The 27608-nt window shown below is 53.0% G+C and overlaps 11 protein-coding genes across 11 annotated transcripts; 5 read left to right on the forward strand and 6 right to left on the reverse strand.

Annotated features, from left to right (window-relative positions):
• Window positions 1-842: 842 nt before the first annotated feature.
• UHO2_02154 (uncharacterized protein) lies at window positions 843-1571 on the reverse strand (the record flags this gene model as incomplete). The annotated part of the gene is made up of 1 exon (XM_041559591.1): window positions 843-1571. One exon carries the CDS (start codon window positions 1569-1571, stop codon window positions 843-845), a length of 729 nt encoding a protein of 242 aa, XP_041415525.1.
• A 296-nt stretch (window positions 1572-1867) lies between these two features.
• UHO2_02155 (related to ELF1 ### transcription elongation factor) lies at window positions 1868-2337 on the forward strand (the record flags this gene model as incomplete). Its single annotated transcript, XM_041559592.1, has 3 exons — window positions 1868-1928; window positions 2029-2083; window positions 2190-2337. The coding sequence occupies 3 exons, from the start codon at window positions 1868-1870 to the stop codon at window positions 2335-2337; spliced, it is 264 nt and encodes an 87-aa protein (XP_041415526.1).
• Window positions 2338-4583: 2246 nt separating this feature from the next.
• Window positions 4584-5240, reverse strand: UHO2_02156 (uncharacterized protein; the record flags this gene model as incomplete). The annotated part of the gene is made up of 1 exon (XM_041559593.1): window positions 4584-5240. One exon carries the CDS (start codon window positions 5238-5240, stop codon window positions 4584-4586), a length of 657 nt encoding a protein of 218 aa, XP_041415527.1.
• A 620-nt stretch (window positions 5241-5860) lies between these two features.
• On the reverse strand, window positions 5861-6232 carry UHO2_02157 (uncharacterized protein; the record flags this gene model as incomplete). The annotated part of the gene is made up of 1 exon (XM_041559594.1): window positions 5861-6232. One exon carries the CDS (start codon window positions 6230-6232, stop codon window positions 5861-5863), a length of 372 nt encoding a protein of 123 aa, XP_041415528.1.
• A 1588-nt stretch (window positions 6233-7820) lies between these two features.
• Window positions 7821-11204, forward strand: UHO2_02158 (uncharacterized protein; the record flags this gene model as incomplete). The annotated part of the gene is made up of 1 exon (XM_041559595.1): window positions 7821-11204. The coding sequence occupies one exon, from the start codon at window positions 7821-7823 to the stop codon at window positions 11202-11204; it is 3384 nt and encodes a 1127-aa protein (XP_041415529.1).
• A 611-nt stretch (window positions 11205-11815) lies between these two features.
• Window positions 11816-14173, forward strand: UHO2_02159 (uncharacterized protein; the record flags this gene model as incomplete). Its single annotated transcript, XM_041559596.1, has 1 exon — window positions 11816-14173. The coding sequence occupies one exon, from the start codon at window positions 11816-11818 to the stop codon at window positions 14171-14173; it is 2358 nt and encodes a 785-aa protein (XP_041415530.1).
• Window positions 14174-14318: 145 nt separating this feature from the next.
• On the reverse strand, window positions 14319-15275 carry UHO2_02160 (uncharacterized protein; the record flags this gene model as incomplete). Its single annotated transcript, XM_041559597.1, has 1 exon — window positions 14319-15275. One exon carries the CDS (start codon window positions 15273-15275, stop codon window positions 14319-14321), a length of 957 nt encoding a protein of 318 aa, XP_041415531.1.
• Window positions 15276-16005: 730 nt separating this feature from the next.
• On the forward strand, window positions 16006-18668 carry UHO2_02161 (uncharacterized protein; the record flags this gene model as incomplete). Its single annotated transcript, XM_041559598.1, has 2 exons — window positions 16006-16887; window positions 17373-18668. 2 exons carry the CDS (start codon window positions 16006-16008, stop codon window positions 18666-18668), a joined length of 2178 nt encoding a protein of 725 aa, XP_041415532.1.
• A 1060-nt stretch (window positions 18669-19728) lies between these two features.
• On the forward strand, window positions 19729-21575 carry UHO2_02162 (uncharacterized protein; the record flags this gene model as incomplete). Its single annotated transcript, XM_041559599.1, has 2 exons — window positions 19729-21302; window positions 21404-21575. 2 exons carry the CDS (start codon window positions 19729-19731, stop codon window positions 21573-21575), a joined length of 1746 nt encoding a protein of 581 aa, XP_041415533.1.
• A 174-nt stretch (window positions 21576-21749) lies between these two features.
• Window positions 21750-22829, reverse strand: UHO2_02163 (uncharacterized protein; the record flags this gene model as incomplete). The annotated part of the gene is made up of 1 exon (XM_041559600.1): window positions 21750-22829. The coding sequence occupies one exon, from the start codon at window positions 22827-22829 to the stop codon at window positions 21750-21752; it is 1080 nt and encodes a 359-aa protein (XP_041415534.1).
• Window positions 22830-23464: 635 nt separating this feature from the next.
• UHO2_02164 (uncharacterized protein) lies at window positions 23465-24769 on the reverse strand (the record flags this gene model as incomplete). Its single annotated transcript, XM_041559601.1, has 1 exon — window positions 23465-24769. One exon carries the CDS (start codon window positions 24767-24769, stop codon window positions 23465-23467), a length of 1305 nt encoding a protein of 434 aa, XP_041415535.1.
• Between the last annotated feature and the right edge of the window lie 2839 nt (window positions 24770-27608).

The raw sequence follows: 27608 nt of genomic DNA on the forward strand, positions 1-27608 counted from the left end.
TGGTCCCCGAGCAAGTGTACGCCTTTTGTGCTGTCGAAGCGCTCACCGCGACACGGGGTGATAGTTCAAAGAGGACCTCGGGCGCGCCAGCCGCGAGCAGCCAGAGACGGTCCACGGCGTCCGGAAAGCAGGCGGAATTGACTCAAGAGCTTAGCGAACAACGCAGCATCCATGGCCTTTTCGAAACCCACCGAACCTCGAATCCCTCAATAGCGTCGAGCTTCGTACAAACACATCGGACGAGCTCAGGAGTCTCAATCTCATCAGCAAACACTTTCGCAGCAGGGCAGAGAAGGCAACGCGAGTCGCATGCTAGCAGACCTGAGTCGCCGACGTTGACGGATGGATTCGAGATGAGTATCAGACGAGAGTCATTTGGAGAGGCTGCTCCACGTTTTTCGAATATATCGAATAGGTCTGTGTCCTATGACCTCGAGCGCGGATTAGCGCAGTATTGCGAGCATACAGAGCAAGTGGGTCTTCCTCGCCGATCTTTATGATACAATCCGTGTCGTCCCGTCACGGGCAAAGTAGCGATTCGGCCTAGCTGTGCTATGCCCAAATGTCCACGTACCGCCTGCTTCTCGGCTGTAGACTTAGAGGCTCCTCAGCCCTTCAATAGAACCTGTGACTGCCTAGTCCTTCTCATTTGATATCCACACTCTTTCTGGCATCTACCAGCTGGATTTTCTCCAGGGCAAGTAATGCAAGTACGGTTTCGCAGTGGCAGTGTATTGTGTGTGATAGTGTTGAGTATAGAAGGTGCTCCAATGCACTGGTATATTGATGACCACTTCAGCAGACCTCAGGGACGCTTTCATGGTTGAGACGGTTGATTGAGCTTAAGTCGAGTCAGCGGGATTCGTCAAGCTGGGTTGTTGATTCATTCCTTCGACAATTTGACGGAGAACCGACTCGCTGACTAGCGTACGCAGCTCGTCCTCTGGATCGAAACCCTCGCGCTCTGCACGAGTCATGATCTCGCCAACTCTTGCCATGAGCTGATCTGTCTGTGCATCGAGCCTCTCGTCTTCTGCCACTTGCTCTTCCGCAGTCAACTCTGTTGATTGTGATCGTTGAACGCCGTTCTCGTCTTCGTCCACCTCCTCATCGTTGTTCTCTTCATCCTGCTGATCGAGCGACTCGCCGGTGACGGAGGCGATGTACCGCGCCAGATCTTCGTGCTCGTTTTCGAGTGCTTGTTGTGCCGCTGTGAGACCTTCGGAGTTCTTGTGCTTGACATCGGCTTGAAACTCTTCGATTAGACAGCGAGCTGTTTCGACGGTTTCGCAGACAAAGAGGGGGGTGTCGAGGTCCGAATCGGTCGTGTTCACAGCATTAGAGGGTGCTGATGAGTGACTGAGAAGGTAGCGGAGAATATTGAGATGCCCATATGACGCGGCGGCGTGTAGCGGTGTGTATGTGAACTCATCCGCTGCCGTTGGCGAGACACCTTCGCGGTCAACGCATTCCTTGACACGCTCAAGATCGCCTTCTCCTGCAGCGGTCCAGATGTTCTTTGCAGCTGATGTGCTGGCTGGAGCCCTGTCGAGACTCGTTGGTACGGGCATGATGTTGGTCTGCTCGTTTGTTGTGGTGGTGTGCTATCCAGCTGGATAAAGCCATAAATTCAGGGTCTGAAAGTTCAAGAAGCTTTTGAGAACTCAGCTGCATATCTTCCCAAAAATGAATTATTATTACATGCTTACAAAGCCAGCTCCTGGGTCAAAGCTCGGGAATCGGGCAAAGTAAGTGTGGAGCAGGGTTCTCGCGACATCATTGACATTTTGACACTCTCTCCGCACACTCTCATTTGCTTTTCTTACCACAGCTTCCCACAGCCGCCACAACCTAGTGATCCGCAGCCATGGGAAAACGCAAGTCATCCAGCAAGAAGCCGGGAGGCGCCAAGAAGCCGGCTCCGCTTGGTAAGTCCACATGCGCCGTCCCACCAGCACCTCGCCTGACCACGATCAAGTCCGTAGTCGCGTTGACACGCCTGCCCTACTTCGATCTTCGCTTCTGCAGATACCGTCTTCACATGTCTATTCTGCAACCATGAGAAAGCTGTCTCATGCAAGATGTGAGTCCATATATGTTGTGGCGAGTAGAGCAGCTTGAAGTCGGATGATGATGTCTCCTGACACCTCATTCTCATATCCGATACGTTGTGCACGACCTTGAAACAGTGACGACAAAGCAAGGATCGGCTACCTCTCATGCAAGGTCTGCGGCCAGAAATTCTCTGCCGACACAAGTCCTCTGGATCAGCCGATCGATGTATATTCTCTATGGATCGACGCTTGCGAGGACGTTGCCAACGAACAGGATCGCTAAGCTGCGGACCTGTCGCCTATCTCAACTTCCGCATCTCGAGCAACTCGCCCGTGATCTATCGGGAATAAAGCATAATGACCGCTTTTGACCTTTCAGCCGCCTCACAAGATTCACGGGAGATCTCTGCCGCCCTGCACGATCCAGACGTACTCTCATCCTACACCCAAGATCACATATCTCAGCGTGGCCATTTTCACGACACCTTTCAGCTCCATGTATTCCGACTATTGTACTTTTACGCAACTCAATGCAGCCTCTATCTCTCGACTGCACATACCCGAACGCTGCAAACGGCTCATACCGCACGGATCAAAGGGTATCACAATCGTCTTTGAGATCGGAAGATCAACGAAACTAACAGCCAGGTGGAAGGTGAGCTACTATCTGAAAGGACGTTGGGGCAGGAAGAGTCGCTTCGAGTCGGTTGGGGAAGAATGGTTTGGTCCAGACGACACGCGACTCTGTTCAGTGGATCGGGCGAAGATCCGATAGAGCAGATCTCAAGAGCCGAGCTTGTAGTCTAGGTGCCATTCTGTCTTGGTGTCCCCCTAGGTATCAAGCTGGCGACGCTCCAACTTCGACCCGTTCATGCTAGCCATCTGACACCCACAAAAAAGGATGCATGCGAGAAGGCCTTGTGGTGCTGCACAGCATTGTGACCTCGCACTTGAAATTGACCGGTCAGGTAGTTGGATAAAGCTGTGCATGCATTGTTACGGACGATGTCTGGAGACCCATTTGACCGAGACATGGGAGGCACAGCCGGTTGTCACGAAGGGCTTATCCGGCGGACACAACGTCTACTAGTGGTGAACCTCGTCAATTGAAAAAGGTCAGGTGGTGAAGGAGGGCAAGTAGGAAGCACACCTATTGTCATGCCGACGGTTTCAAGCTCGGTGGACCCTTGTCTGGTGTCAAGCTGCGCAAAGGGTGATCATGCGTTCGCGGCATTCGGACAGCTTCGTATGTCTCGAATCAAGCAGCGCTTCAGCCTTTTGCATGGGTGGATATAGAGGACATCTTGTGCGTGCAAGAGACCCGATGAGAGAAGCATCGGCCAGCAGATGAGCTTGGCTGAAGGGTCCTCGCGAAGAACTGACCGGTCACCGTCCTCCTCGGCAGGGTAAATCTAGGTTCCAGCCCACACTCTCTCCAACTCTTCTCTCTACTAAGCCCACACTCATGGAAAGAGCTCGCCAAGAGAGCGCTTGTCAGTTCGATCAGCACCCACACTTCATCTCGCCTTACCGCCTCCGCTGGCGGGTTGATGAAGATGGAGAAGGATAAGTCGTTTAGTTAGCGCGGAGTGAGGACGGACCCAACTGCTGCACAAGATCGAAACGTACATGTTCTTGCAGCCCTGTTGAGACCAAGAGATTCAAGAACGGGCGGCAGGATTACGCCATCCCACGGCGGATATGATTTACCAACAAGTGGCGAAACGACAGCCGATCAAGGGTCAAAACAGAAGGCTGCCTGATCTTCGGTTGGTAATTGCACAGCCTCACGAACCTCGCGTCTCGTAGAACTGGACAGAGTGAAACACACACCAGCGCGCGGCAAGGCCAAGATTCCAATCGATACAGGCAAGGCAGAAATGGATTCAAATCGAAAATCGCGAAAATCCCTATGCTGAAAGGGGTCAAATCTTGAGAAAGAAGGGAGTAGTCTCAGATGAGTGGTCATTTTGAATGGAACGAGGTGGCCCCTGCGGCGTGTCGGCGGCGCAGCTTTTCGTCGCCAAACTCTTCGTCCTACCAAAGAGGTCGTCGACTTGCTCAACCTCGATGCATGCTTGCCCCGTGTATGATCTCCACTCCATGCCGCCTATCTGCGTCCAGTGAAAAGTCGCATCACAATGTCATGGCTTGGACAATCAAACAAATACAAGGTTCGGGAATGTTCAAAAGAAAAAGTTCATGATGGTATTGCAGGCCAAAAGAAAGAGCATGTGCAGACCCAACTCCCGCGATGGGAAAGTTCGGATGAGGCAATGTCAAAATAAGTGTGAATGAATGTGAGGTTTCAGAAACTAATATTGACAGACAATATGGTGTAGATGAAAGAAAGCGAAGGCAAGGAAGAGACGAACCCAGCAGGACAGCAAAAAGGAATGATTTGGGTAAAAGCGCTGCTGCTGAGTCCGCCTACGAATACCAGCTTACATCCTCAGAAAGCCCAGTAGGAGGGGGCTGAGGGAGCAAGATGGTCGTCCAAGCTTCAAAGCGAGAAGCTAGGGAAGTCATTTAAAGGAAGGGAAGGATGGCACCGGCGATGGCGAGGACCGAGAGACCAGCGGTGGAGGGGGAGAAGGCGGCGGCGGCGGCGTTAGGGGCGGCGCTGGTCTGAGCGGGAGAGCCGGCGCTGGAGGTACGCGACGAGGCGGAGGAGGCGGCAGAGGCGGCAGAGGAGACGGCAGAGGAGGCGGCAGAGGAGACGGAGGAGGCGGCCGAGGAAGCACGCGAGGTGGCAGAAGCAGCCGACGGCGAGGAAGTAGAGGTCGAAGAGACGGCACCACCAGCGGCAGCAGAGCTGGAGCCAGAGGCAGCGGCGTTCAAGCACGAGCTGTCCGAAGAGGGGAGGACAACAAGGGGAGAAGCGTAGTTGGCAACACCAGAGCCATCGTTGATAGTAATGGTGATGTTGGTGCCCGAGGGGATGTTGACGGTCCAGACGAAGCTGCCGGAAGCGCCAGTCTGGTCAGGGAGTTGGGCGATGGGGGCAGCCGAAACCTCGCCAGCGGGGAGGACAGCGAGACGGACGGTACCAGTAGCACTGGCCCACTGGAGAGCGGCGGGCTGGCACTGAGTGATCGAGGGGGGAGTGTTTACGGTGGCCTGGGCAGCAGCGGAGGCGGCGAGGACGAGGGCACCAGCGGCGGCGGTGGTAGCGATCTTGACCATTTTGTTGGATATGAAGGGGTTAATTAGATGAGGGAGAGGGTGGGTGTAAATGCAAAGCAGAGATGAATGAGGTGAGGGATGTGTGGGTACGTTGGACGGATGGATGCACGGAGGAAGTGAGGGATATATACTCTGGCAGGGGAGAAGGCACAAAGCGGCAGAGAGGGGGAGAGGGGGAGACCAACAGTGAAGGGGTAAATGGGCAGTGTCAGTTTGAGCAAGGGGAGAGGAAAAGAGCGAGACAGAGTTGACGGATTGTCGCTCGCTCAACTCTACACTTCGAGGCAGACAGACAAGGCAAACCCAGAGAACGGCAGAGAAGGGGGGGAACGCAGGGGCTCAAAACAGGCGAGTTTGGGCTGGATATCCAGAGCGAATTTGCTGGAAATGCGCAGAGCAACACACAGGGAGAGACAGAGCGCACAGGCTCACAAGCGAGAACTTGAAGGAAAGGCCCTAGGGTTGGCTAAGTTGCAAGGCCATATGCCTCACCTCAAAGCAAATCAGAGAGGCTGTCGGGCCGGCAACCGCGAGCCGTTTAGTTGATGCTTTCTTTTCGCAGACGCGCGCAGCGGCCACACGCAAACTCAAGCTTCACTCAGACTGCATTTATTATGAATTCAAGCAGCAACCTTTTTCTTTCTTCTTGTTTCCCCTTTCTTGCTTACTGCTTCTTGCTTACTGTTTCTTGCTTCCTGTTGCTTCCGAGAAGCGCCAAATGGCCGAGAACAAAATGAATGCGTGGATAGTAGGTTCGAGACACAGAGGTCCACAGCAGGCTTGCCCATCTTGGCCCTTGGCCCCCCTCTGTGTATCACTCCAAATTTCCGCGCTTCCCCTCGCCTTCTTTTTTTGTTCCAGCTCGGCGTGATCGTGAACTCCTCGTTTACCGGATCTTCGCAAACTTTAGCTGAACCCTGGCTTTTGCTATCTTTGGCCACCGACAGTTTTTCCCTCCTGGGCTCCCAGCCGGCGTGGCCACTAAATGTCATAACTTATGAAACCTATGAAACCCATTCAGCTTTCAATCAGATCGAACAATCTTTGTTCAACCCACACGATCGTCACCGCTCAGTGGCTTTCAAACCGAAATGAAGTGCAGAAGGGTCGACGGCCAGAAAATGTTGGTGTATACTGCGGATGTGAAATGCCGTTGACAAATGGACGAGGCAGGTTCTTCCAAGTTCGTTTTTGGCTGCTGTGTTGTGGATCTCACTTCGTCACCTCCTCAGAACCGGTCAAATGTGCCTTTGGAAATCGCAACAATCCAGTTTGTCTGTTCAGTAGTTCACAGTATCTCTCCTTGGAATTCAGCACCCTTCATGGCTATGAGACGCTCGGCAGCATCATCAGCACAAGAGGTAAACCAATTCATACAGTAGCAGACTCATTTGCCTTGTCGGAAAAAGCTGTGAAGATGGACTGGCGTCGTCACCTTAGAGATAGTCTAAGCCTGCTGAAAGGCTTTGTTCCATGGCTGAGTGGCGGCAGAGACATCAGTGGGCTAGATTACGGCTTCTTCGGAGCGACGCTTGACTGAAGATTGATCGGCAGGAAGCAACTTGGTCGCAGCGTTTCAGGTGTTCGGGATTCCTGCGAGCAAGAGGCTTGGCAATTCAGCCGAATGCGCGGAAACGCTCTCCAAAAGGCTTACGATTCTGACATTTCAGGCTAGGTTAGAGGTCGGAGCTTCTTGACCCCTGCGCCTTTCTAGGGCTTGACGAAGCCCTCAGAATCTCGCTGAAAGTTGCAGCGTTGTAGCTTTCGGGTCACACTCAACCAAGAGCAATGCAAATGCAATCTTGGGTTCTTATGCCTTGGACAGCAGCTGCTCACTGACACGACTGCAGGCTGTCCTTTGTGTTGCTGCTGCTGCCGAAAAGCACGACAGAACGAGCCCACATCTCATTTCGATTCTGTCAGTCGGCGGCAGACAAAGGCGCGGGAAGCTTCAAGCAGACAAGGCACATGTCGAGCCCAGAATCGGACTGCATGCTGCTGTCCAAAGAGCGTGTCCGACAAAGGTTCTTTCTTTTGCTTCTGCAGCTTTCGACATCATTGCCTTGTGGCTTGCCGTGTATTGCTTCTCTTTTCCGAGCAATAACTTACACCCATAAATTGGTCCTGGCACGTTCAGCATTGTTCCTCTCATCCTTATCGCACGCCTTGACTTTGTAATGCATTGTCAGCCCGTCATCCCGCCATGCATCGCGCAACGACGATCCTAGAGAATAAGACTGTGCTGCTCCAGCCACTTTCACTTATAGTCAGCGTGGAAAGTGGGCTCGAGGCGATACCAGTGAACGGGCGTGTCATGATTAGATAAGCGGATTTTCGTGTGTCAACCTGGACCCTGCAGCTCAGCCTTCGTGTGGTCCCTCCTTCCATCAACACACTTACAGGAGGGTCGACTCTATTCACTTTCGGCACCTTTGACTCTCAGCAACACGGTCGATCACCTTTCCACTCGCATGAAGATGACCATGAATGTGCCTCATCGTGTTCAAAAGCTTCTTGTCACTCGACTCTCATGGACCTGAGCATGCTGCCCACGGTCAGGGTTCAGCGACAAGGTTCGCGATGCTGCACAAGCGTTCCAACCACGCTAGCTCTTCGTCGCCTCCGACCCTTCCAGATACCAGCGATGAAGAGCTTTACAGCGAGCTCCGAAGAACCATAGACGCTCCTAAGGCTCGCAAACGTCGACGACCGCAGCCTCCTTCCACCACATCTGTCACGCACGGAGGGACGCTACGAGCTCTGCTGGGCTTTGCCGCTACAGACGACTACATTGAAACGTCCAAGGGCGGTGCTTTGGCTCCTTCGACTGCGTTCGGAGCCCGAACTCACCCGCAAGCGCTCAAGAAGGACGTCGATAACACGCTTAGCCTTGATGCGGCTACTAGGAAGACTGGCTCGACTTCTTCCACATCACTGTCGTCCTCCTCCTCCTCTTCGTCCTCTTCGTCGGAGGATGAGCTCGTATTACCGCTCTCGTGCGCAACACGTGAGCCGATAAGCTCAGCGGCTGCTATAAAGTCGTCAGTCAAAGTAGAGCATCGAGGTTCGTCTACGCGGATTGATAGACCTCCACCAGACGACTCTGACACAGGGGATGAGCCGGAGCAACCATTGAGCCTGGGCCTCAATGGCAATGGAGCCGGCTCGATGCGCCAGTTTTCCATAACGCAATCAAGCACGATAGCTGCCGGCAGCCAGACGAGCGAGGATGAGGAGGAAGACGAAGTAGCACTCGCTGTCAAACCTCCATCATTAACATCAACGGCTGCAGGCACGTCCGCTGCGCCAAAACTTTCGCACAAAACCATTGACGACTTGCAAGGCCAGCGACCCGCATTTCCAGTACCAGCGGAGCTTCGAGACACTGATCCATTGGAGCTTGCACCAGGTTTCGCGGTGCCAGCATCGATCAATCGCTTTTTGCGAAGCTACCAGCGGGATGGCGTTCGCTTCCTCTACCGGTCCTACGCTGAAAACAGAGGTGCATTGCTTGGAGATGACATGGGTCTCGGCAAGACCATCCAAGTCATCGCCTTTCTCTCAGCCATCATGCGCAAGACTGGTCGCGAAGAAGACGCTGACCGCCGCATCGAGGCCGTGCGTAGCGACAGGCAACGGGCAGACTACCATCGTGCCAATGCAGTATGGCCTACCTGTTTGATCATCTGTCCTAGCTCCGTCATCGACAACTGGCGGCACGAGCTCGATACATGGGGCTATTTCGAACATGCTGCTTTCAGCGGAACACGTGCCAAAAATGCACTGGAGTCCTTCCGTCGAGGTCGGCTCGACATTCTGGTTACCAGCCACGAGACAGCATCGTTATCCATCGAACATCTACGCGATCTTGATCTCTCCTGCGTACTGATCGACGAAGCACATAAGCTCAAGAACCCAAATTCGCAGATGACCAAGGCTATGCAAATATTTCGCTGCAAAGCTCGATTCGCGTTGACGGGCACAGCCATCCAGAACACCTATCGCGAGCTTTACACTCTCGCCGACTGGACTAATCCTGGCCTGCTAGGCACAGTAAAGGAGTGGATCACCGAGATCGAGGAGCCGCTGAAGCAGGGTCAAAGGCGAGGTGCAGATCGAGAACACATTGCCGACGCTAGGACAAGGGCCGAAAAGCTGGTCACAAATGTGCTGCCCATCTTCTTCCTACGACGTACCAAGGCGTTGATCGCCGATCAACTGCCACACAAATTCGACAAGATTGTCTTTTGCCCGCTGACCTCGACGCAGCTTGAAGTCTACAAGCGCATCTTGTCTGAGGATGAGGTTGACTTAATGAAGCGACACGCCGATCCGTGCGATTGCGGACGTTTGGACCCCGAGACAGGGCTGGCCTACCGACGACAGAATTGCTGCTTCAAGCGGGACGGCAAGGGGGAGGCTTGGAACAAGAACATGCTAAAGTACATCTACCTTCTCCAGAAGTGCTCGAACCACGTCGCCTTGGTCTTTCCAGATCCCGAAGACGCCTCTTCTCGAGAACCGGATCGCATGGAAAGGTACGATCGTCAATTGTCATACGTGCAGCTCATGTTCCCAGACAGTTGGCAGAGCAAGCGGTGCAACGCCGCCAATGGAATGGAGCCAGAGTTTTGCGGAAAGTGGAAGGTGCTCACCGGACTTCTCTCGCAGTGGCATGCTGATGGCGACAAGGTATTGCTCTTTTCGACCAACATGCGCTTGCTGCAATTCATCGAATTCTTCCTGGCACGAGAAGGACACAACTTCCTCCGGCTTGATGGCTCGACGCCGCAGCCTCGACGTCAACAGCTTGTCAACCAATTCAACAGGGACAGCAGCATCTTTGTCTTTGTCATCTCCACCACTGCGGGAGGCACCGGCCTGAACTTGACATCAGCCAACCGCGTCGTAGTGTTCGATCCGCATTGGAACCCATCACACGACCTGCAAGCGATGGATCGAGCATACAGGTTCGGGCAGGCGAGGGATGTTTACGTGTACCGACTCATCGGGGCAGGCTCGCTTGAGGAAGTCATCTACGGCCGACAGCTGTATAAGCAGCAACAGATGGAGATCGGATATAATGCCACCAAGGAGCGTCGCTACTTTGAAGGTGTAGCCGGCGATCAAGGCAGTCTAGGCGAGCTATTCGGATGTAAGAATCTGTTTACGCTGCACGAGAGCAGTCTGGCGATGAAATCAATCATTGACGAATGCAACATCTCAGAGGTCACATTCGCTCTCGAGCAGTATTTGAAGGCTGGATCGCTCGATGATCAGGACTCTGCCGATGCAGCCTTCGTAGAGCGTGCTCATAGTCAACAGGAGAGCCGGCTCACATCGACGCAGAACAGCGCACGGGCAGACACAACAGCGCAGCCGACTTCAGTCGGAGCAAATCCGATACGCAGCATCTTGGAAGGCAGTGGCATTGCCTACAGCCACGACCATGCAGCTTTAGTTGGCAATAGTGCCGCAGAAGCGGCTTTGTACCGGGATGCTGCAAAGCAAGTTTCTCCTCGTCGTCGCAAGGGTGCGAGTACGTTGCAGGTCAATGCTAGCAGCAAGAGGCCGACATGGCCACATGCCGCGTCACAATCATCATCTGGATCGTCAAAGACTCAGAAGCTCAAAGCTGCTTCTGTACCGGTCTGGCCGCCGCCACGATCCAAGGTCACGAGCATGGAAGAAACAGCAACGCAAGAGGAGACGCAATCTTTGGCCGTAGCAGAGCAAGGCCTCAGGCGAGCTGTACATCAAGCTGAGTCCAATCGCGTGCCCGGTCTCTCGGATCTAGCTCAGCTACAAAGCGTTAGTGAAGTGGAACTGGCAGCAGCTGTCAATGCCATGTCTGCGGCAGAGCAGAAGGAATTCTTTGACGATGCTATTCGGAGGTGGAACCGAAAGAATTCGGTCTTGAACAACAGAGCAGGTCACCAGCAACAAAAGCCGCATTTCTTCTAATATGACAATATTCTTCCAGTCTCGGGTGTTTGCTGTGTATGCTGAGAGCATCAACTGAAGGGAGAGCCTGCTACCCTAGTGTCGGTCAAAGCCACTCCATGCTCAAGGTCTCATCGGGATTAGCAGATAGGGATCACACACGATGTTTTGGTCATGCCACCGATGAGTCCCCCCGATGGGATGCCTGCCCAAGTCCACGTCGTCAGTCGGAAGGGTCACACGAATTCAGGTTACGGACTCACGCTCTGAGGAGAGGGGGAAAGTCACGGATCGGATCGCTGTGGTATGACCTCACTCTCACTTTTCTGATGGAATTTCTCCGACTGCCGATCTGAGGTGAGTTGAGATCGTGTGGAGTGCTCGGGCAATTTCCTCTGCTGCTTTGCCCTGCATGTGTCTTGCTGCATGCTGAATGTCAGCTTTGGCCGATTTCCAAACGTCATCCAAATGTCATTTTTCGCACACACTTCCTTGTCGACCTTCTCGACACCGCACTATCACCCACAACTATCACTGCAGCCTTCGTCGTCAATTTTGATCGTTTTTTTCCAGCTTTCTCTGATCCTTACCACTCTAGCTGGATCGAAGCCTGGCACGATTCGACCATCGACATGGCACCTCTCATTAGCGAAGGTCGACGTCGCTCAGGCTCGCTGAAGCGACCGGTCGCACCGCAGCATTATGCACCCACCACCTCGATACCCTCACCGCCAAGACCATCCGACGTCTTTGACTATTTTCCATCGAGCTCCTCGGCCCATCTTCTCATGGATGACCACGACCATAATCAAGCCGGTCCATCACGACCAAAAGCACTTGCATCGAGCATCCCTCATCGACCTGTTCTCTCCCGTCGAAGGACGTCCAAAAAGGAATACGTCCATCCCTACCTCTCTGGCAACTTTGCTCCTGTCACTATCGAATGCCCGTTAACAGACTGTCTGTTCGAGGGAACAATACCAGAGGAGTTCGCAGGCAGCCAATATGTTCGAAACGGAGGCAACCCTCTCGCCAACTCGGAACTCGATCGTGATGCACATTGGTTTGACGCAGATGGCATGCTTGCAGGTGTCCTCTTCCGACGTACACCGCAAGGCACCATTCAACCATGCTTCTTGAACCGCTTTATTCTCACCGATCTCTTGCTCTCGACACCTGAGCACTCACGGCTGCCCTACGTGCCCAGCATTGCAACCTTAGTCAACCCACACACTTCGGTCTTTTGGCTCATGTTCGAGATCATCCGTACCTTTGTTCTCACCATGCTTACATGGCTACCAGGCCTGGGTCTCAAGAGTGATCAGAAGCTGCGACGCATCAGCGTAGCCAACACCAGCGTCTTCTGGCACGACGGAAAGGCAATGGCTGGATGTGAGAGCGGACCGCCCATGCGGATCATGCTTCCTGGTCTCGAGACCGCTGGGTGGTACACAGGAGAGGATGAAGAAGAGGACACCAACCCGTCACAGGAAGGCAAAGCAGCTCGCAAGAGCAAGTCAAAGGGATTTGGAGGCGGTCCGCCCATCATCGGCATGCTTCGCGAATTCACCACGGCTCACCCAAAGATCGACCCTCGCACTCAAGAGCTGTTGCTCTACCACATGTGCTTCGAACCCTCCTACCTTCGCGTCAGTGTTATCCCTCCCGCCAAGTCTCAACAAGCATCACTACCATCGCGTTCCAAAACGCTCAAAGGCAAGCCTGTTCGCGGACTCAAGCAGCCCAAGATGATGCACGACTTCGGCGCAACATCAACACACACCATTATCATCGATGTCCCGCTTTCGCTCGACATGATGAACCTGGTACGCGGCAAGCCTATCCTTCACTATGACCCGACACAGATGAGCCGCTTTGGCGTCATGCCTCGCTACGAGCCGGAGCGCGTTCGATGGTTTGAAAGCTTCGAGGCTTGTTGTATCTACCACACGGCGAACAGTTGGGATGACGATGGCAAATTCGCCACGTCCGAGAACCTCACCGAAGCAACCCGTGGAGTCAACATGTTAGGATGCCGTCTCAACAGCGCCACGCTGGTCTACTCGGCAGGCAACTTGCTTCCACCTTCGCATGCTCTCCCGCCACCCAACTGCCCCGAGAAGTGTCAGCTCTACTACTGGCGATTTGACCTGCAAGACTCGGAGAGTAACAGCATCAGCCATGAATTCTCTCTCTCCGATGTGCCATTTGAATTCCCTACCATTAACGAGGAATACTCGATGCAGCAGGCTCGCTATGTCTATGGTACAAGCATGCGCGATGGCACCTTCGATGCAGGATTGGGCAAAGCAGCAAAGATCGACGCACTGGTCAAGGTGGATGCAGAGACACTCATTTGCAAGGGTAAAGCAATGTGGAGTCAAGGTCGACTGAAGGCAAGCGACAGTGTTGATACCAGGACGGTGGAGGAGATCTTGACGGCTCAGCGCGAGGGTGTTGTTTCACCCGATGATCCGATCAAGATCTTTGAGATGCCAAGAGGATGGTACGCTCAAGAGACAACTTTCGTGCCACGTCGTGGAGAAGCGACGCGGTACGAAGACGACGGTTGGCTCGTATGCTATGTCTTTGACGAGGCCACCGGATTGCAACCCTCCACCGGTGACGTGCTTCCTGGCGCATCTAGCGAGCTTTGGATCATCGACGCCAAGGAGATGCGAGACGTTGTCTGCCGTGTCAAGCTACCTCAGCGAGTACCGTATGGTTTGCACGGAACCCTCTTTACGGAAGAGCAGATCGCTTCGCAGAAGCCGATCGATCCTAAGCAGGTTCGTAGCTGGGCATCTTCAGTCAACGATGCCGATCCTTTCTCGTTAACTTCGTTGGGCTCAGCTTCTTACATTGCTTCTGGAAAGGCAGCAACGAGCAAGTTCAAGAATGGCAAGGCTGTCTATGCTGCCTTTTTGAAGGATCCTATCCGTATCGGTGCTTGGTGGATCAAGCGCAACATCGAGCTTCTCATTGCTTAGGCGTCATCGACGCAAATACACATTTGTATTTGTATTCACACCATTGTGGATTCTCACTCCATCTCAACCGTTCATTCAGGCGCAATGTGATGGTGAAGAGCACGGAAAGACTGTTGAGCATTTTATGAGCCTGGCAAGAGCTACGCTATTCTAGATGAGTTTCACCTGTTGACTGCGCGACACGGGCATTAACGAGCACTCTAGTGGCCAGAAACATACGAACTCTCTCGTCCATATCTCGAATGCGATCGAAGAACTCTGCACCGATTGTCCTCTCCGTTCTGGCACTTGGTCTAACAAGACGTTTTGTGCCCTTCCTGTAATGCGCGATTCTGTAGCGACCTACGCCAAATTTGTATGGCTGACCGTTGATGTGATGTTGGTATAGACAGTCGTCGCCGAAGACGCAGAATGGTTTGGTGCGCTTGTTGCTGAGAGCGAGGCTCTTCGTGAAAATCTTGCACGGTGTAGTGGCTGCTCGCTCTTTGAAGCGCTGAAGTGCGAGGATGCGGGCGCCGGATGTGAAGGGCTGCGGTGTTACAAAAGTGAACTTGGACGAGGTACGGCAGGTTGGACAGTTCTTGTTCTTTGCCTGGGCGTGTTGTCGACGCCATTCGCGAAGACACGATGGACAGAAAGAATGGTCGCAATTTGGATGGTGAGCATAGACCTCGGGGATCTCCATGCAGATGCCGCATGGTTCAGTGTTTTCGGACACGCTTGCGGGCACACCTTTCATCGGAACTGCCCGGGGCTTGATTGGCGAAGCTGGGGCAGGGTCCACATCCTGCCATGCATCTTCATCGCGGCTGCCTTGTGAGCTTGGTTCAAAGGGTTCTGCGCCGGCTGACAGTTGGCTCTGAGGAGCCGAGCGTGGCGTAAAATCGGGGGCTTGCGCAGAAAGAGGAGTGGTTCTTGACTGCTTTAGCGACGAGGACGGTGCCGAGTCTGACGGCTCTCCTTTGCGTTGGCGCTGGTGTGAGAACAAACACTTGTCGCCCCTTTTACATCTTCCCGATCGGTAGAAGTAGCGACATGGTGTATCTTGCTGAGCTTTCGATGCTGGGCCCGAGGAGCGGCTGGGACCCGCTTCAGCCTGCATTCTGCGCTACAACTTCTTGAGCTCGCCAAGCTGGTCCGGAGAGGAGATTGGGAGTACGTGTATCAGCCTGATCATGCGCTGAGCATCTCTATGATGGCTGATGGGCGAAAGCAACCGTGACCCTTACGTTCGAGATGAAGTCAAGTTGATTGGAGTGGAGTGATTGACAAGTTGAATGGCGCGGGAGCCGTACATTTCAGGGTCCAGCATTCTTTTGGTCCAACGCGGCGTTGTTAGACCTCCTGAATGTTAGCCGCAGTTTTTTGCCTCCATTTAGATTGCCACAAGCTGTTGCTTTTTTTTTTTCCCCCTTTTTTTTTTCCTTTGCTCACTCGGCCGCCCAGAAAAGTTGGAAGAAAGAAAGGTTTCTCCAAATTTTGGGCTGAGTCCAAAACAGAAATTTTTGCGGTTGGCAGCCAGAGTCGCTTGAAATTCACTCGTGCCTCTTCATCCTGTTTCCTGCCACTGATCTTCCTCTTCACCCTTTTTCACCCCTGGTCACCCCATCGTCCATACCAATCACTTCTTGCCGTCTAGTCATCTTAGCTGCGATAACAGGAGCATTGGTCCCAGCGAGCACTTATATAACCGCTCGCCGTTTCCCCCTCTGCCACATCGGATACTGCCCCCATCTATACCCTACGGTTTCTTTGCTTGGAAGATCACCTTCATCAGTATTTTCTATACCCTCATCCATCCGCAGAGCTCTCGATAGAAGAGCATTATCGAAATGGTTGTCGTCAAAGGAGGCTCCTCCAAGAACAATACAAAGTCCACTGGCATCAAGCGTCTCAAGGGTGAGAACTTCTACCGTGATGCCAAGAAGGCCAAGGTTGTAAAGCTTCTCGCCAAGGATGGTATCGCCTCCAAGGCTATTCGCGACAAGAACGGCAAGATCATCCAAGCCGCCGAGTTCCAGAGCAGCGAAGCAAAGCCCGGCCGTGTCCAACCCGATAAGCGCTGGTTCGGCAACACCCGCGTCATCTCGCAAGATGCTCTCGACCACTTCCGAACCTCGCTTGGATCTCGTGTCAATGACCCGTATTCGGTCCTCTTGCGAAGAAACAAGCTTCCTATGTCACTCATTCAAGATCCTGGCAAGGGCAAAGCTCCCTCGCTCACAACTCTTGAACCCTTTGCCGACACCTTCGGTCCAGGCGCACAGCGAAAGCGTCCTCGTCTCGATGGCGGCATGAGCTCGTTTGAGGAGCTCGCAATGAGCAGTGAGCAGGCAGGTCTCGCTTCCGACGAGAAGATTGCAGCTCTCGAAGCCACGGCCGCTGGTGTAGGTCTTGTTCCTTCTGACTACGAGGTCGGTTCCAGTGCTCAGCGCTCCGCAAATGGATGGACCGTCGACGCCGACGAGCTCTACGAGATCCCCGTTACCCGTGGTCGATCCGAGCCCATCTACAGCAAAGGTCAGTCCAGACGGATCTGGGGTGAGCTTTACAAGGTCATCGACTCGTCCGACGTCATCATTCACGTTCTCGATGCCCGTGATCCAATGGGCACTCGTTGCCGTAGCGTCGAGAAGCACATTCGCGACGATAAGCCACACAAACATCTCGTTTTCCTTCTTAACAAGGTCGATCTCGTCCCCACCTGGGTTACTGTAAGTACATTGTCATTCTTCATTCTCTTCCTTTTGTTCTCTTCCCCCTTTCAACTTCGCCTCAAGAAGTCCACAATCATGTCAAGTAATGCGCCGTTGTCCTCCTTCTAGAGGCGACATCAGTGGCGCACCACTGTTACGAATGTGGAAGAAGAACGGCGTCGATATGATCTCCCCCTCATAGCTATGTCTCCCTTTTCGATCTTTGAGTCGAGAAGAGTTTGGGACATGCCCACTTCCAGACCTTCTTCCGCCGATAAAGGCTGGGTAGATCGGGAGGGCCTGGAGCGTCGACGTCGAGATTCCTACATGAGTTGAGCTTCCGGTGCTTTTTCTTACACGCCATGCTCGTAGTCATGGAACCAACAATCCTTCTTTTTCTGCCCCTTCATGTTTTGATCAATGCTAGAACGTAGGAACATCCTTGCTGACCAGTTTCTGATTCGATCATCTCCCTTCGATCAACCTTGGTTGCTGTTATTTAGGCTCGCTGGGTCAAGATCTTGTCCAAGGAATACCCCACCATCGCCTTCCACGCCAACATCAACAACTCGTTCGGTAAAGGTTCGCTTATTCAATTGTTGCGTCAATTCAGCGTCCTCCACTCGGACAAGAAGCAGATCAGTGTCGGTTTCGTCGGCTACCCTAACACTGGCAAGAGCTCGATCATCAACACGCTCAAGAAGAAGAAAGTCTGCAACGTCGCTCCCATTCCAGGAGAGACCAAAGTGTGGCAGTACATCTCGCTCATGCGCCGCATCTACCTCATCGACTGCCCCGGTATCGTACCCGTCTCGGCGCACGATTCCGAGACCGGTACCGTGCTTAAGGGTGTCGTTCGTGTCGAGAACCTCGAGACTCCCGCAGAGCACATTCCTGCGCTGCTCTCGCGTGTCAAGCCCGAATACATCCGTCGCACGTACAACCTCGAGAAGTGGACCAACTCGGAAGACTTCCTCGGTCAGATCGCCAAGCGCATGGGCAAGTTGCTCAAGGGCGGTGAGCCCGATCTCGAGACTGTCGCCAAGATGGTCCTGAACGACTGGATTCGTGGCAAGATTCCGTTCTTCGTCGCCCCCGAAATGCCAGAAGATGCTGCTAAAGCAGGAAAGGGTAAGGCAAAGGCCCTCGCCGAAGAGGTGCAAACTACCGAGACCAGCGAGGATGCCGAGGCATCAGCTGAAATTGACGCTGCTACCGACAAGCTTCTCAAGAGGAAGAAGGTCAAAGGTGTCGAGCAGCCACTCAAGCAGATTGCTGTGGCTACCAAGTTTACACGCGAGGACATTGAGGCCGGACGTCCCGAGGACTACGTCATGGAGCGTAGCAAGGACGAGCCTGTGCCTGAACTTGCAGTGGACGAAGACGCCACCTTCGAGAGTGATGAGGAGGTTGACGACGACGATGAGGACGAAGACGAGGACGGTGATGCGCTTGAAGACCTCAACTGGGATGACGTCTTCCAGGGCGGATCCGGCGATGAGGAAGAGGCCGACGAGGAGGCAGCCGGCGACGTCTCTACCAAGTCTTCGCCCGGCAAGCGCACTGCCGCTGCCGCTGAGGGTGACAACGAGGAAGAGACCGACCAGCGACGAAAGACCAAGAAAGAAGCTCGTGTTACCACAAGCAAGCGCAAAGCTGAGAACTACTACACTCACGCCAACGTCAAGAACAAGAGTCGTCGTGGCAAGCCCGATGCCGCTGAACTCAAGTCGAAGGAGCGTGGACCAAAAGTCGGCGCCAACGGCAAGGGTGCTCCTCAACAGCGTCGTCGCAAGTAATCTTGCTTGATCTTTTGGTTGTCTTGCTCAGTCTCGTGCTTACTTTCCGGGTTTCCTTGTCTTCTTGTATCTGCATTCATCCATTTGTATTTGTAGCTGTAGCAATCCTAGACCGTACCGGTATTGAAGATAGCTTGTTTGATTATTGTGATGACGGTGACAGATTGAAACGGGAGCCTATGTTTGGCGGCATCAGCCAAGATCTAGGATGGATCTATCGGGTGCGCAGATCATCAAGAAGTCGTCTCTTCTACGCATTACTCTCAACAAAAGTACGCACACAAGGTCGACAGGACACGTCGATGACATTCATTGCATGCATAAAAAAGACGAAAACAAAGCAACAAGAATAGCAAAAGGGAACACAGTACTAAGCGCTGTCAGCCCAAGACTCTTCTCGACCAGACGTCCGATCTACCGAAAAGCCCATGAAACAAAGAAATGCTCTGACCTCAATTTCCCGCGACCAACTCTAGCAAAGGTACCAAGTCTTCGAGGCTTGTACGTCTGTCCTGTTTGAGCGATCGAAAAGTGGGGATGGGCCAAGTGCAAATGCTTCGTCGCTGGAGTTCTCGAAAGGCGGAAAGCGACTGGATTTGGTGGATGAACAAGGAAGAAAAATTGATGACAACTCCCATATGTGCCCTTCCCGAATTATGGTTCAAAATGGTAAAAGGCAATTTTGAAGTACCTTGAAACAGGAAGGAGGGAGTGCGATGGTGTATTGACGAACAGATCGAGAACGGGTTGGGTTTATATACTAGCAGCAGTTCTTCCTGTCGCATGCGACGAAATTTGCAGCTTCCAGACAGGCGTCCGCCCGTCTGAGAACGAGAAGAATTGATGAGGACAAAGCATGCGGCGAATTTCGAGTTTGAAGGGCCGTGAGAGGCGAAAATCATCAAGGCGGGAAGGATGGATCGGCAGGCACGTCAAAAAAGTGTTGCTTTTGAACCCTCCTGCAGATGTCAAACAACAACTCAAGAAGCTACAGTATCGAGTAGCCGGACTCAATAACCGCCTAGAGCAGCCCTGGCTAGACGACGGACTCCAAGACAAGATGGCAAGCAATGGTGCTCAACAGCACACCGTTCCGGCTGCTAACGCCAGCGTCGATGGCGGTGAAGCATCGTCCTCGAAGCTCGCCCCGGCCATGAAAGCGGGCGAGGGCTCTGCAGCACCACCGCAATTGTCAGCAGCACCACCTAACGATGTCTCATACCAGTCAATGGACTCTGAAGAGCTCTCAGCGCTCGAAGAGATGGCAGAAGGCGAGTCGGACTCAGACACTGAGATCGACCGGCTCCTCGACGAGGCAGCAGAAGCTTTCCCACCAGAGGCGGTCTCCCTCATGGTCAAAGACCTGAAGCAGAATGGCATCGTTATCTTCCTCCAGCGCTACGTCGTTCCTGATCCCTCGTCGATTCGCATCAAACATCTTCTCCTAGCTCTAGGTGTCTTCTTACCCCGCTCCATCCGAGAATCAGATACGCCGTTCGAAATCCTCCTCCCCATCCTCAAGACCGCTCTTGTCCGCATCCTTCGACAACGCGAAAAGCTCCCACAATACAACACCATCGATGATGCCCTCGCTCTCCTTCAACGCAGTAAGCGCATCGTGGTCCTCTCCGGAGCCGGAATCTCTGTCTCATGCGGCATCCCTGACTTCCGCTCCAAAGACGGTATCTACTCTCAACTCCAGTCTGAGGGAAAATACGAACTGGACGATCCACAAGACATGTTTGACAAGCAATACTTCCTCTCCAACCCCGAAATGTTTTACTCTTTTGCTCATCGCATCTTTCCAAGCAACTTTGTTCCGAGCTCAGCGCATCGGTTCATCAAGCTCATCGAGGGTAGGGGCCAGCTCTTGAGGAATTACAGTCAGAACATTGATACGTTGGAGCAACTAGCGGGGATTGAGAAAGCGTTACAGTGTCATGGCAGTTTTGCAACTGCTAGCTGTACCAATCCGGAGTGCGGGTACAAGTGTAAAGGTAGTCAGATAGCGAAGGCGATATTTTCGCAGACTGTGCCGGTTTGTCCTGCTTGCGAGGAGAGTAAGGCGAGAGAAGGGTCCAGTAGCAAGAAGCCAATCAAGAAGAAACGCAAGTTGGGTAACGGAAAGAGCTGGCGACCAAGCAATGACTCTGACGACGAGGACGATGAGGATAACGAAACCCAGCTGGCCGGCTTCGGGGTTCTCAAACCGGATATTACATTCTTCGGCGAGAAGCTATCAGACGCCTTCGACCACGCTCTCCTAGCAGACAGGGAAGAAGTCGATCTACTTATCGTCATGGGGACATCACTCAAAGTTGCTCCCGTATCCGAGATCCCCGGTCACATCCCACACTCTACACCAGTCATCCTCATCAACAAGACTCCTGTCCTGCACATGGCTACTGACATCATGCTGCTCGGCGACTGCGATAGGATTGTCGAGTATCTCTGTCGCAAGCTCGGGTGGGATCTGCTCTTGATTCAGCCGAATGAAGATGTCGTTGGCACGCCAGCTGCAGAAGAGGCAAAGGAGAAGGTGGCGCTGCAGGATGATCAAGAGGCTAGAGCGGAGGCTTTGGCGCCGAGCAATGTCAAAAACGAGTCGCAGGAACCAGAAAGGCTGATGAATAGGTAAGTGTTGCCTCCTGCCTACGTTGCATGAGCAGCAGATAGCAAATGATTAAATTACTGAGTCTTGATCTTGGCATCTTTCCTTCTTCTCGTGCTCACAGCCATGCATGGCTTTTTGAAGGCGCTGAACCAGGACGCCTCCCCGCATTGCTCGCCGAGATGGTGGCCGATAACGAAGAGAAGGAGTCTGATGGGGGTGGCGACGACGAGAACCAACAAGACGATCAGGACGATGAACCTCTGCAGACGAAGGCAGAATTACCGATAGCCTAGCCAGTCTCCTCAAGGACGACGGCTACGCCTTGTTGCAATTGACATCACAGACATTGCCGATAGACATTACAGATGACACACGTTCTACAAGCAAGTGTCGACCTTGATGTTATGATTGCGGCGGTGATACGATGCATTACACCGTTCCGAGAACTTCTCAGTGTACCCTGTCAACTAGAGTTCGCCCATCTCCCTTAGCTCAAGAATCTGTTCCGTCTTGGCCTCGACCTGTTCCCAGACCTCATCAGCGCTATCCCAATCGGCACTGATCTCATAGATATTGCCTTGATGCCTGTACTTCTTCACCAGAGGCTCGAGATTCTCAGTATACTTCTTGAACTCCTCTACCTTCTTCTTCTTGTCCTCTCCGCTTGTTGACTTGGGCAGACGCTTCCCAAAATCTTTCAAAGGGAGATCATAGAACGAAAAGCAAAAGATGGGGACGAGTTCCTTCTCGATACGTTGCGCGTCTTCAAGGGTGTTTGGGAAGTTGTCGAGGATAAGCGAGGTACGCTTCTTCGAGTTGGCGCGGGAGGAGAGAATAGATGCTAGCTCGTCAATAGACTTAGGTTGGACAATGTCGTCTAGTTCAGAATTAAAGCGCTTGAGGAGACGTTTCGCTTGAGTCGACTTTCCAGAGAGAGAAGGCCCAACGAGGCAAAGAAGTGTTACTTGGTCTTTCGTATACTTGGGTCCGGAGCCACTGCCATCAAACTTACGAGCTTCTTCGGCATGAGCAGTTCCTCCCATAAAGGGGTATACTGCGCCAGCAACGGCCACTCCGACAAAGAGGATTCTGCTAGTAGAGGAAGACATGTTCTTGGCTTGCTGCTTGGTCTCTTCCGAGTTTAACTTGGCGTCGACTGTCTCTTTGGCAAATTTCTTTCCTTCTTCGACTACCTTGTTCTTGACGGTCTCCTTGATACCTTGAGCCGAGGAAGAGGTGGAGAAGGATCGTGCGGGTGCTACAGCTGTCTGAGCCCAAGTCGAAGCATGGCGGCTGCGGAGACCAGTGCGAGACGAAGCAGTGGATCCGGCAAGGATGCCAAAGGCTTCCGAGACGCTGCGTCGAGAAGTGTAGCTCTCTGAAGAGTTGCTACCAGGCTGAATGAAGCTGCCGATGGAAGGTGTGCCGTGCGAGACGGAGGCGGTGGGTGCGATCTTGGCGGCAAGTCGAGGGACTCTGGAGGCGACACGCTGGTCACCCATTGCGCAGGCGCGAGTGGCTGAGGTCGAGAAAGAACGGTGCATCATTTTTGCTGTTTCTTCGATTCTGTATGGTGCTGGCAGCAAGGAAGACGTAGCGACTCAATGCATGGGGGAAAGTGATGATGGTGATTGGTTAAATACCTAGGCTTTTGCTTGACGGTCATCATCAGTCAGAGAGAGGGTCGAAGGGTCTCCCTCACAAAAAGCTGTTGGCTAAGTGCATAAGCTTGGTCACGGGTCTGCAGCGGGAAGGGGGAAAATTTTGTGGAGGCAGGGAAGCCAACTTTGTGACATCACTTCTTCTAGTCTGCATGGCGCGCCTAGCGGCTAAAAAAAAGCTACATCGTTAGGCTAAAATTGGCCTTGCACACAAAGACATTGACGAGAACTTTTGTCTCAAGTTCGGGATCTTGGCACAACAGCATGACCTACAGACATGGTATGAAAATGGTATGATATGCATGAGCGAACTAAATAGGACAATAAGCAGCGGCCGTGGAGATATGAAATGAGTGAAGAGAGATAGGATACCCGTGAGCAAGACTTGAGCAAGACTTGAATAAAAGAAAATCTAAAGCGATGTGACAAGGTTGCGTCTATCGTAGAAGCTCTATCTAGGAAGCATGTTAGGTCATGTGGGGCACTTTTGACTCTTCGGAGGGTAAAACTGTGAATGCAGCTTAGAGGCCGGCAGCCTTGAGACCGTTCTCAAGATCCCTGATGAGATCGGTAGTGTCTTCGATACCAACACTGACGCGGATCAGGTTGTGGCCAATACCAATCTTGATCCTGTCCTCGAGTGCAACGGAGCCGTGAGTCATCTTGGAAGGCAATTCGATCAAGCTCTCAACACCACCAAGCGACTCAGCAAGGGTAAAGACGCTGAGGTTGGAGAGGAACTTGTCGGCAGGAACATCGTCGGCGGGATTCGACTTGATTCGGAACGAGATCATACCGCCGTATGCGAAAGTGCCGTTAGAGCCAGTAGGTCGAGCAGCGGCAGCACGCTGTGTGATCTGTCGTCGTGCGACCTCGTGGCCCGGGTGCGAAGGAAGACCGGGATAGATGACGTTCTCGATGGAAGGGTGTGACTCGAGAAACTGTGCGATGGCAAGAGCCGACTCGCCGTGAGCCTTCATTCGAAGAGACAGGGTCTTGAGACCACGAAGAGCGAGCCAGCAGTCGAAAGGAGATGGGATAGCGCCAATGCTGTTCTGCAAGAAAGCCAATCGGTCTGCCCAGGCCTCGTCGTTGGTGACGGCAACACCCATGACCACATCACTGTGACCGTTGAGGTATTTGGTGACACTGTGCATGACCAAGTCGGCACCATGTACAATAGGATTCTGGAACCATGGGCTCATGAAGGTGTTGTCGACAACGATCTTGATGTCCCTGCTGGCGTTGGGATGGTCTCGGACGAGCTTGACGATGAGTGGGATGTCAATGACTCGGAGAGTAGGGTTGGTGGGAGTCTCGATCCAGACGAGGGCCGTCTCCTTGCGAATCGCAGCATTGACACGCTCGCTGACCTCCGCCTCGGGACCGTCCATCTCTACGAAGCTGGTCTGGATGCCTTGCGACACAGTGGCCACCTTGGAGAAGTATCGGTAGGTACCGCCGTAGACGTCGTTCACGCTGACGACGTGAGAGCCAGAGGGCATCGAGTTGAGAATGGTGGCGGTGACGGCCGAGCCAGAGGAGAAGGCGAGACCTCGGCTGCCGCCCTCGAGCGCAGCAACTGCACGCTCGAACGAGTCACGGTTGGGGTTGCCGGATCGAGAGTACTCGTAGCCCTTGTGGTTGCCGATACCATCCTGTGCGAACGTGGAACTCAGGCTGATAGGTGGGATGACAGCACCGGTAGCAGGATTGGGTTCGGAACCGACGTGGATAGCCTTTGTGGCGAAGCCGATGGAGGATGCGTGAGCTCCGTTGTGACCATTGTTGCCATTGGTGGCACCGTTGCTAGTAGAAATCGTCATGTTGATGGACAGAGGCCGCAATGAGGAGGCGTGAGGGGTCGGGTATGAAGTGATGGTGGTAGATTGGAATAAGACGGAGGTGGCAGATGCTTGATATCTTTGTGCGTTGCAGCCGACGACCCTTGCTGAGATATGTGTGTGGAGTTCAGTGGTAAGCGAAGGGATCGAAGTTTGTCGCCACGTTCTGGTGGGGAGTAGCCGGACTGCGGCGCTATCAGCACAGTATAATGTCGTTTCATTGACAAGTTCGTTTGACAACCACAACAAAAATCACGCAAGCGACCTCGAATTCTTCGTGTTTCGTCATTCCAAAATTTCCCTTAGCCTGACAGTTCAACCGTGGCAGAGCAACAAAAGGGTCTGAGGCCAAACGCCTCATTTTTTATTTTGTTTTTTGGCTGCATTCTGTCAGCCGTCGGACTTTAGCTGTTGCAGCGTACTCGTGACCGTTTGAACCGTAATTTGTCGTCCGTCCGTCCACGACCCACGCAACTGTAACTGTCAAGCCTTTCCGCTTTTCTATAGAGTGGCTGAAGCTTTGGCAATGTCGATCTAGTCGCCATCCTTGAGCACAAGGCCGTACGTACTTCGATGTGCAAGGGTGGGTGCTCGTTCTTTTTTCTTGTAAGCTATGTCTTCGTCTGTGATCAAGCTGCTTCAGTGTGAAGGTGATCAGTCGTGCTCGAATTGCTGTGCCAATGGAACGGTTGATGAATGAGTGGGTGAGCTCAGTTCCTAACGATGGCGTGATTGGACGCGGCGGTTCTCCGTGAGAGTGGGACAGGAAACCCACTCCAAGCTGTTACATCGCCGAAAGTAGCATTTTGAGCGTCCCGAAATCTCCGCAAAACAGAAAAGAGAAGATGATGTTGGAGATTGCGATCTAGTCCGATCTAGGAATAATGTAGATCAGATCTGTAAAGGATCGGGCGGAGAAGGTTCAGTCGGCGATCAGGTTAAGTAGATCTGATCGGGATCAGATGAGGCAAATCAAGTAAGAAATCGGGCTGAGCCGATACAGGACAGAGATCGGATGCAACCAGATCCCACTCGTTGCTACACACTGTCATTACGCCCACAGTCGGGCATGTGCCACACGTTTGTATATAAGTCTGGCAGGGAGCTCGAGGCTCCCGCCACATTCACTTCTAGCATGTCAATATAGTATAGTGTTTTGCTCTTTAGCTTGAACACCGTACTTCGGCTGATATCTCCTGATCATCGTCGCCGAGTGACTCCTTTATTTCAACAGATGAACGTCGAAAAATATAATCGAAAAGGAGAGCCAGAAATAAGCTGACATAATCCCCCTTGTCGGCTTCGTCAAGACCCGTGTGTTTCCCTCCAACTGCGCACTATTCTACTCATAAACAGGATAACAGTCGGGACGAATACGTTTCGTCTGCTCACCACAAGCGTCCCAATTCCCCCCCCCCCCCACACGATGCTCTTTGGGCTGCACCAATGCGGTGGCAATCTAGCAAGTCTTTGGACAGGCTCGCATTCTGGAGCGGCTGAAGAGTCTTTCTTGAGTTCAATCGAGGGTGTCAGATTCGTTTGTGCACTGAGCGTCTCAGGTTCGTGAGTTTACAAAGGCGAGGTGATCTGCGACCTGTTTGTAGCTTTGCTTTCTTAGGCATCAGAGCTGTCTGTGATTTCCATAGCAAGAGCGCGTTGACAGCTCACAGGTTCTCGCTCTGTAGGCAAACCTGCAGCAGTTTTAAGCAGCAAGAGCAGGGTCAGGAGGTGCAACGGTATGGAACTCACATCAAGTGTTTGATGTCACCGGTCGGCTCACGTTTCCCCTAAAGGCCCCCCCCCCCCCCCCCCCCGCTTGCCTTCTCCCAAAGAAAACTCCTTTTGTCCAGCCGAGATGCATTCATGGCGCTCTTAGCCCGGAATACCGAGGCTACGATAGTCGCTTTGCACTCATGCTCCGAGTGAGCCTTACCCGCAGTCCATGGATCCTGCAGCACAGTTTCTGTTCCATTGCCACCAGAACAGCCCTTTCTCATCCTCTCGATGGAGGGAAAGCGGAATATGCTTGTGACTTTGTTGTGTTGCGCAGAGGGAGGCAAGAAGATCGAGCGAGCAAGTACAGCCTTAAGGATATGAGCAGACTGCGATGCACAGCATGGTGTAGACAAGAGGGAGTTTGGAATGGAAAAGCCAAGGTCGACAAAAGAAGCTTCTTCCTCGGACTTCCTGCATTAGTTAACTTGCTATATTTTTTTCTCTCTTGAATCACAAAACCCTGAGTCAGCGCGACCGTGTCGTTTTGAGCCAAGGCTGAGTCCCCCGAAATTCCAAGGGGATCATCTTTCTGCGCAGACACTTGTTCGAACCCTATTCGACCCATAATGTTGTCTGCAATCCAACCCTATGTGGCATCGGAAAGCCATGCAGAAGCGCCTTTGCCCTTTTTGATGCAGCACTCGGCGTTTCCAGTCGGCCTTTTTCGCCTTGGCAAGCCTCTTTTGCTGCGCATTCCCCCTTCATCCTGCAGGATGAGATGGATCTGCGCTACATCCTTTCCAGGCTCCGCCCGCCGTCGTGTCATTGTTTCTGTAACTTGTCACAGCAGAACACATTTTATGCCCTTTTGAGGCGGGGTCCCTGCTGAGCTAGGGCCGTCTTACTTGCCATGCCCCTCGCTCAGCTTCGACACTCGCCTGTCTAACAGGAACGCCAAAAGGTGTTCCTTCCCATTCGAGGTGGGCTTCATCTCTTGCCCTGATCTGAAGCATTTTCGCTGCCACCCTCAACTCTGTGTACCTTTTTCGGTCGGGAGCCTCAAAAGGGATTCCCTCTTTTCACCTGGTCCGCCTATCCGCCTCTT

Source organism: Ustilago hordei (genome assembly GCF_900519145.1).
Source record: "Ustilago hordei strain Uho2 genome assembly, contig: UHO2_contig_03, whole genome shotgun sequence".
Classification (NCBI taxonomy): Eukaryota; Fungi; Basidiomycota; class Ustilaginomycetes; order Ustilaginales; family Ustilaginaceae; genus Ustilago; species Ustilago hordei.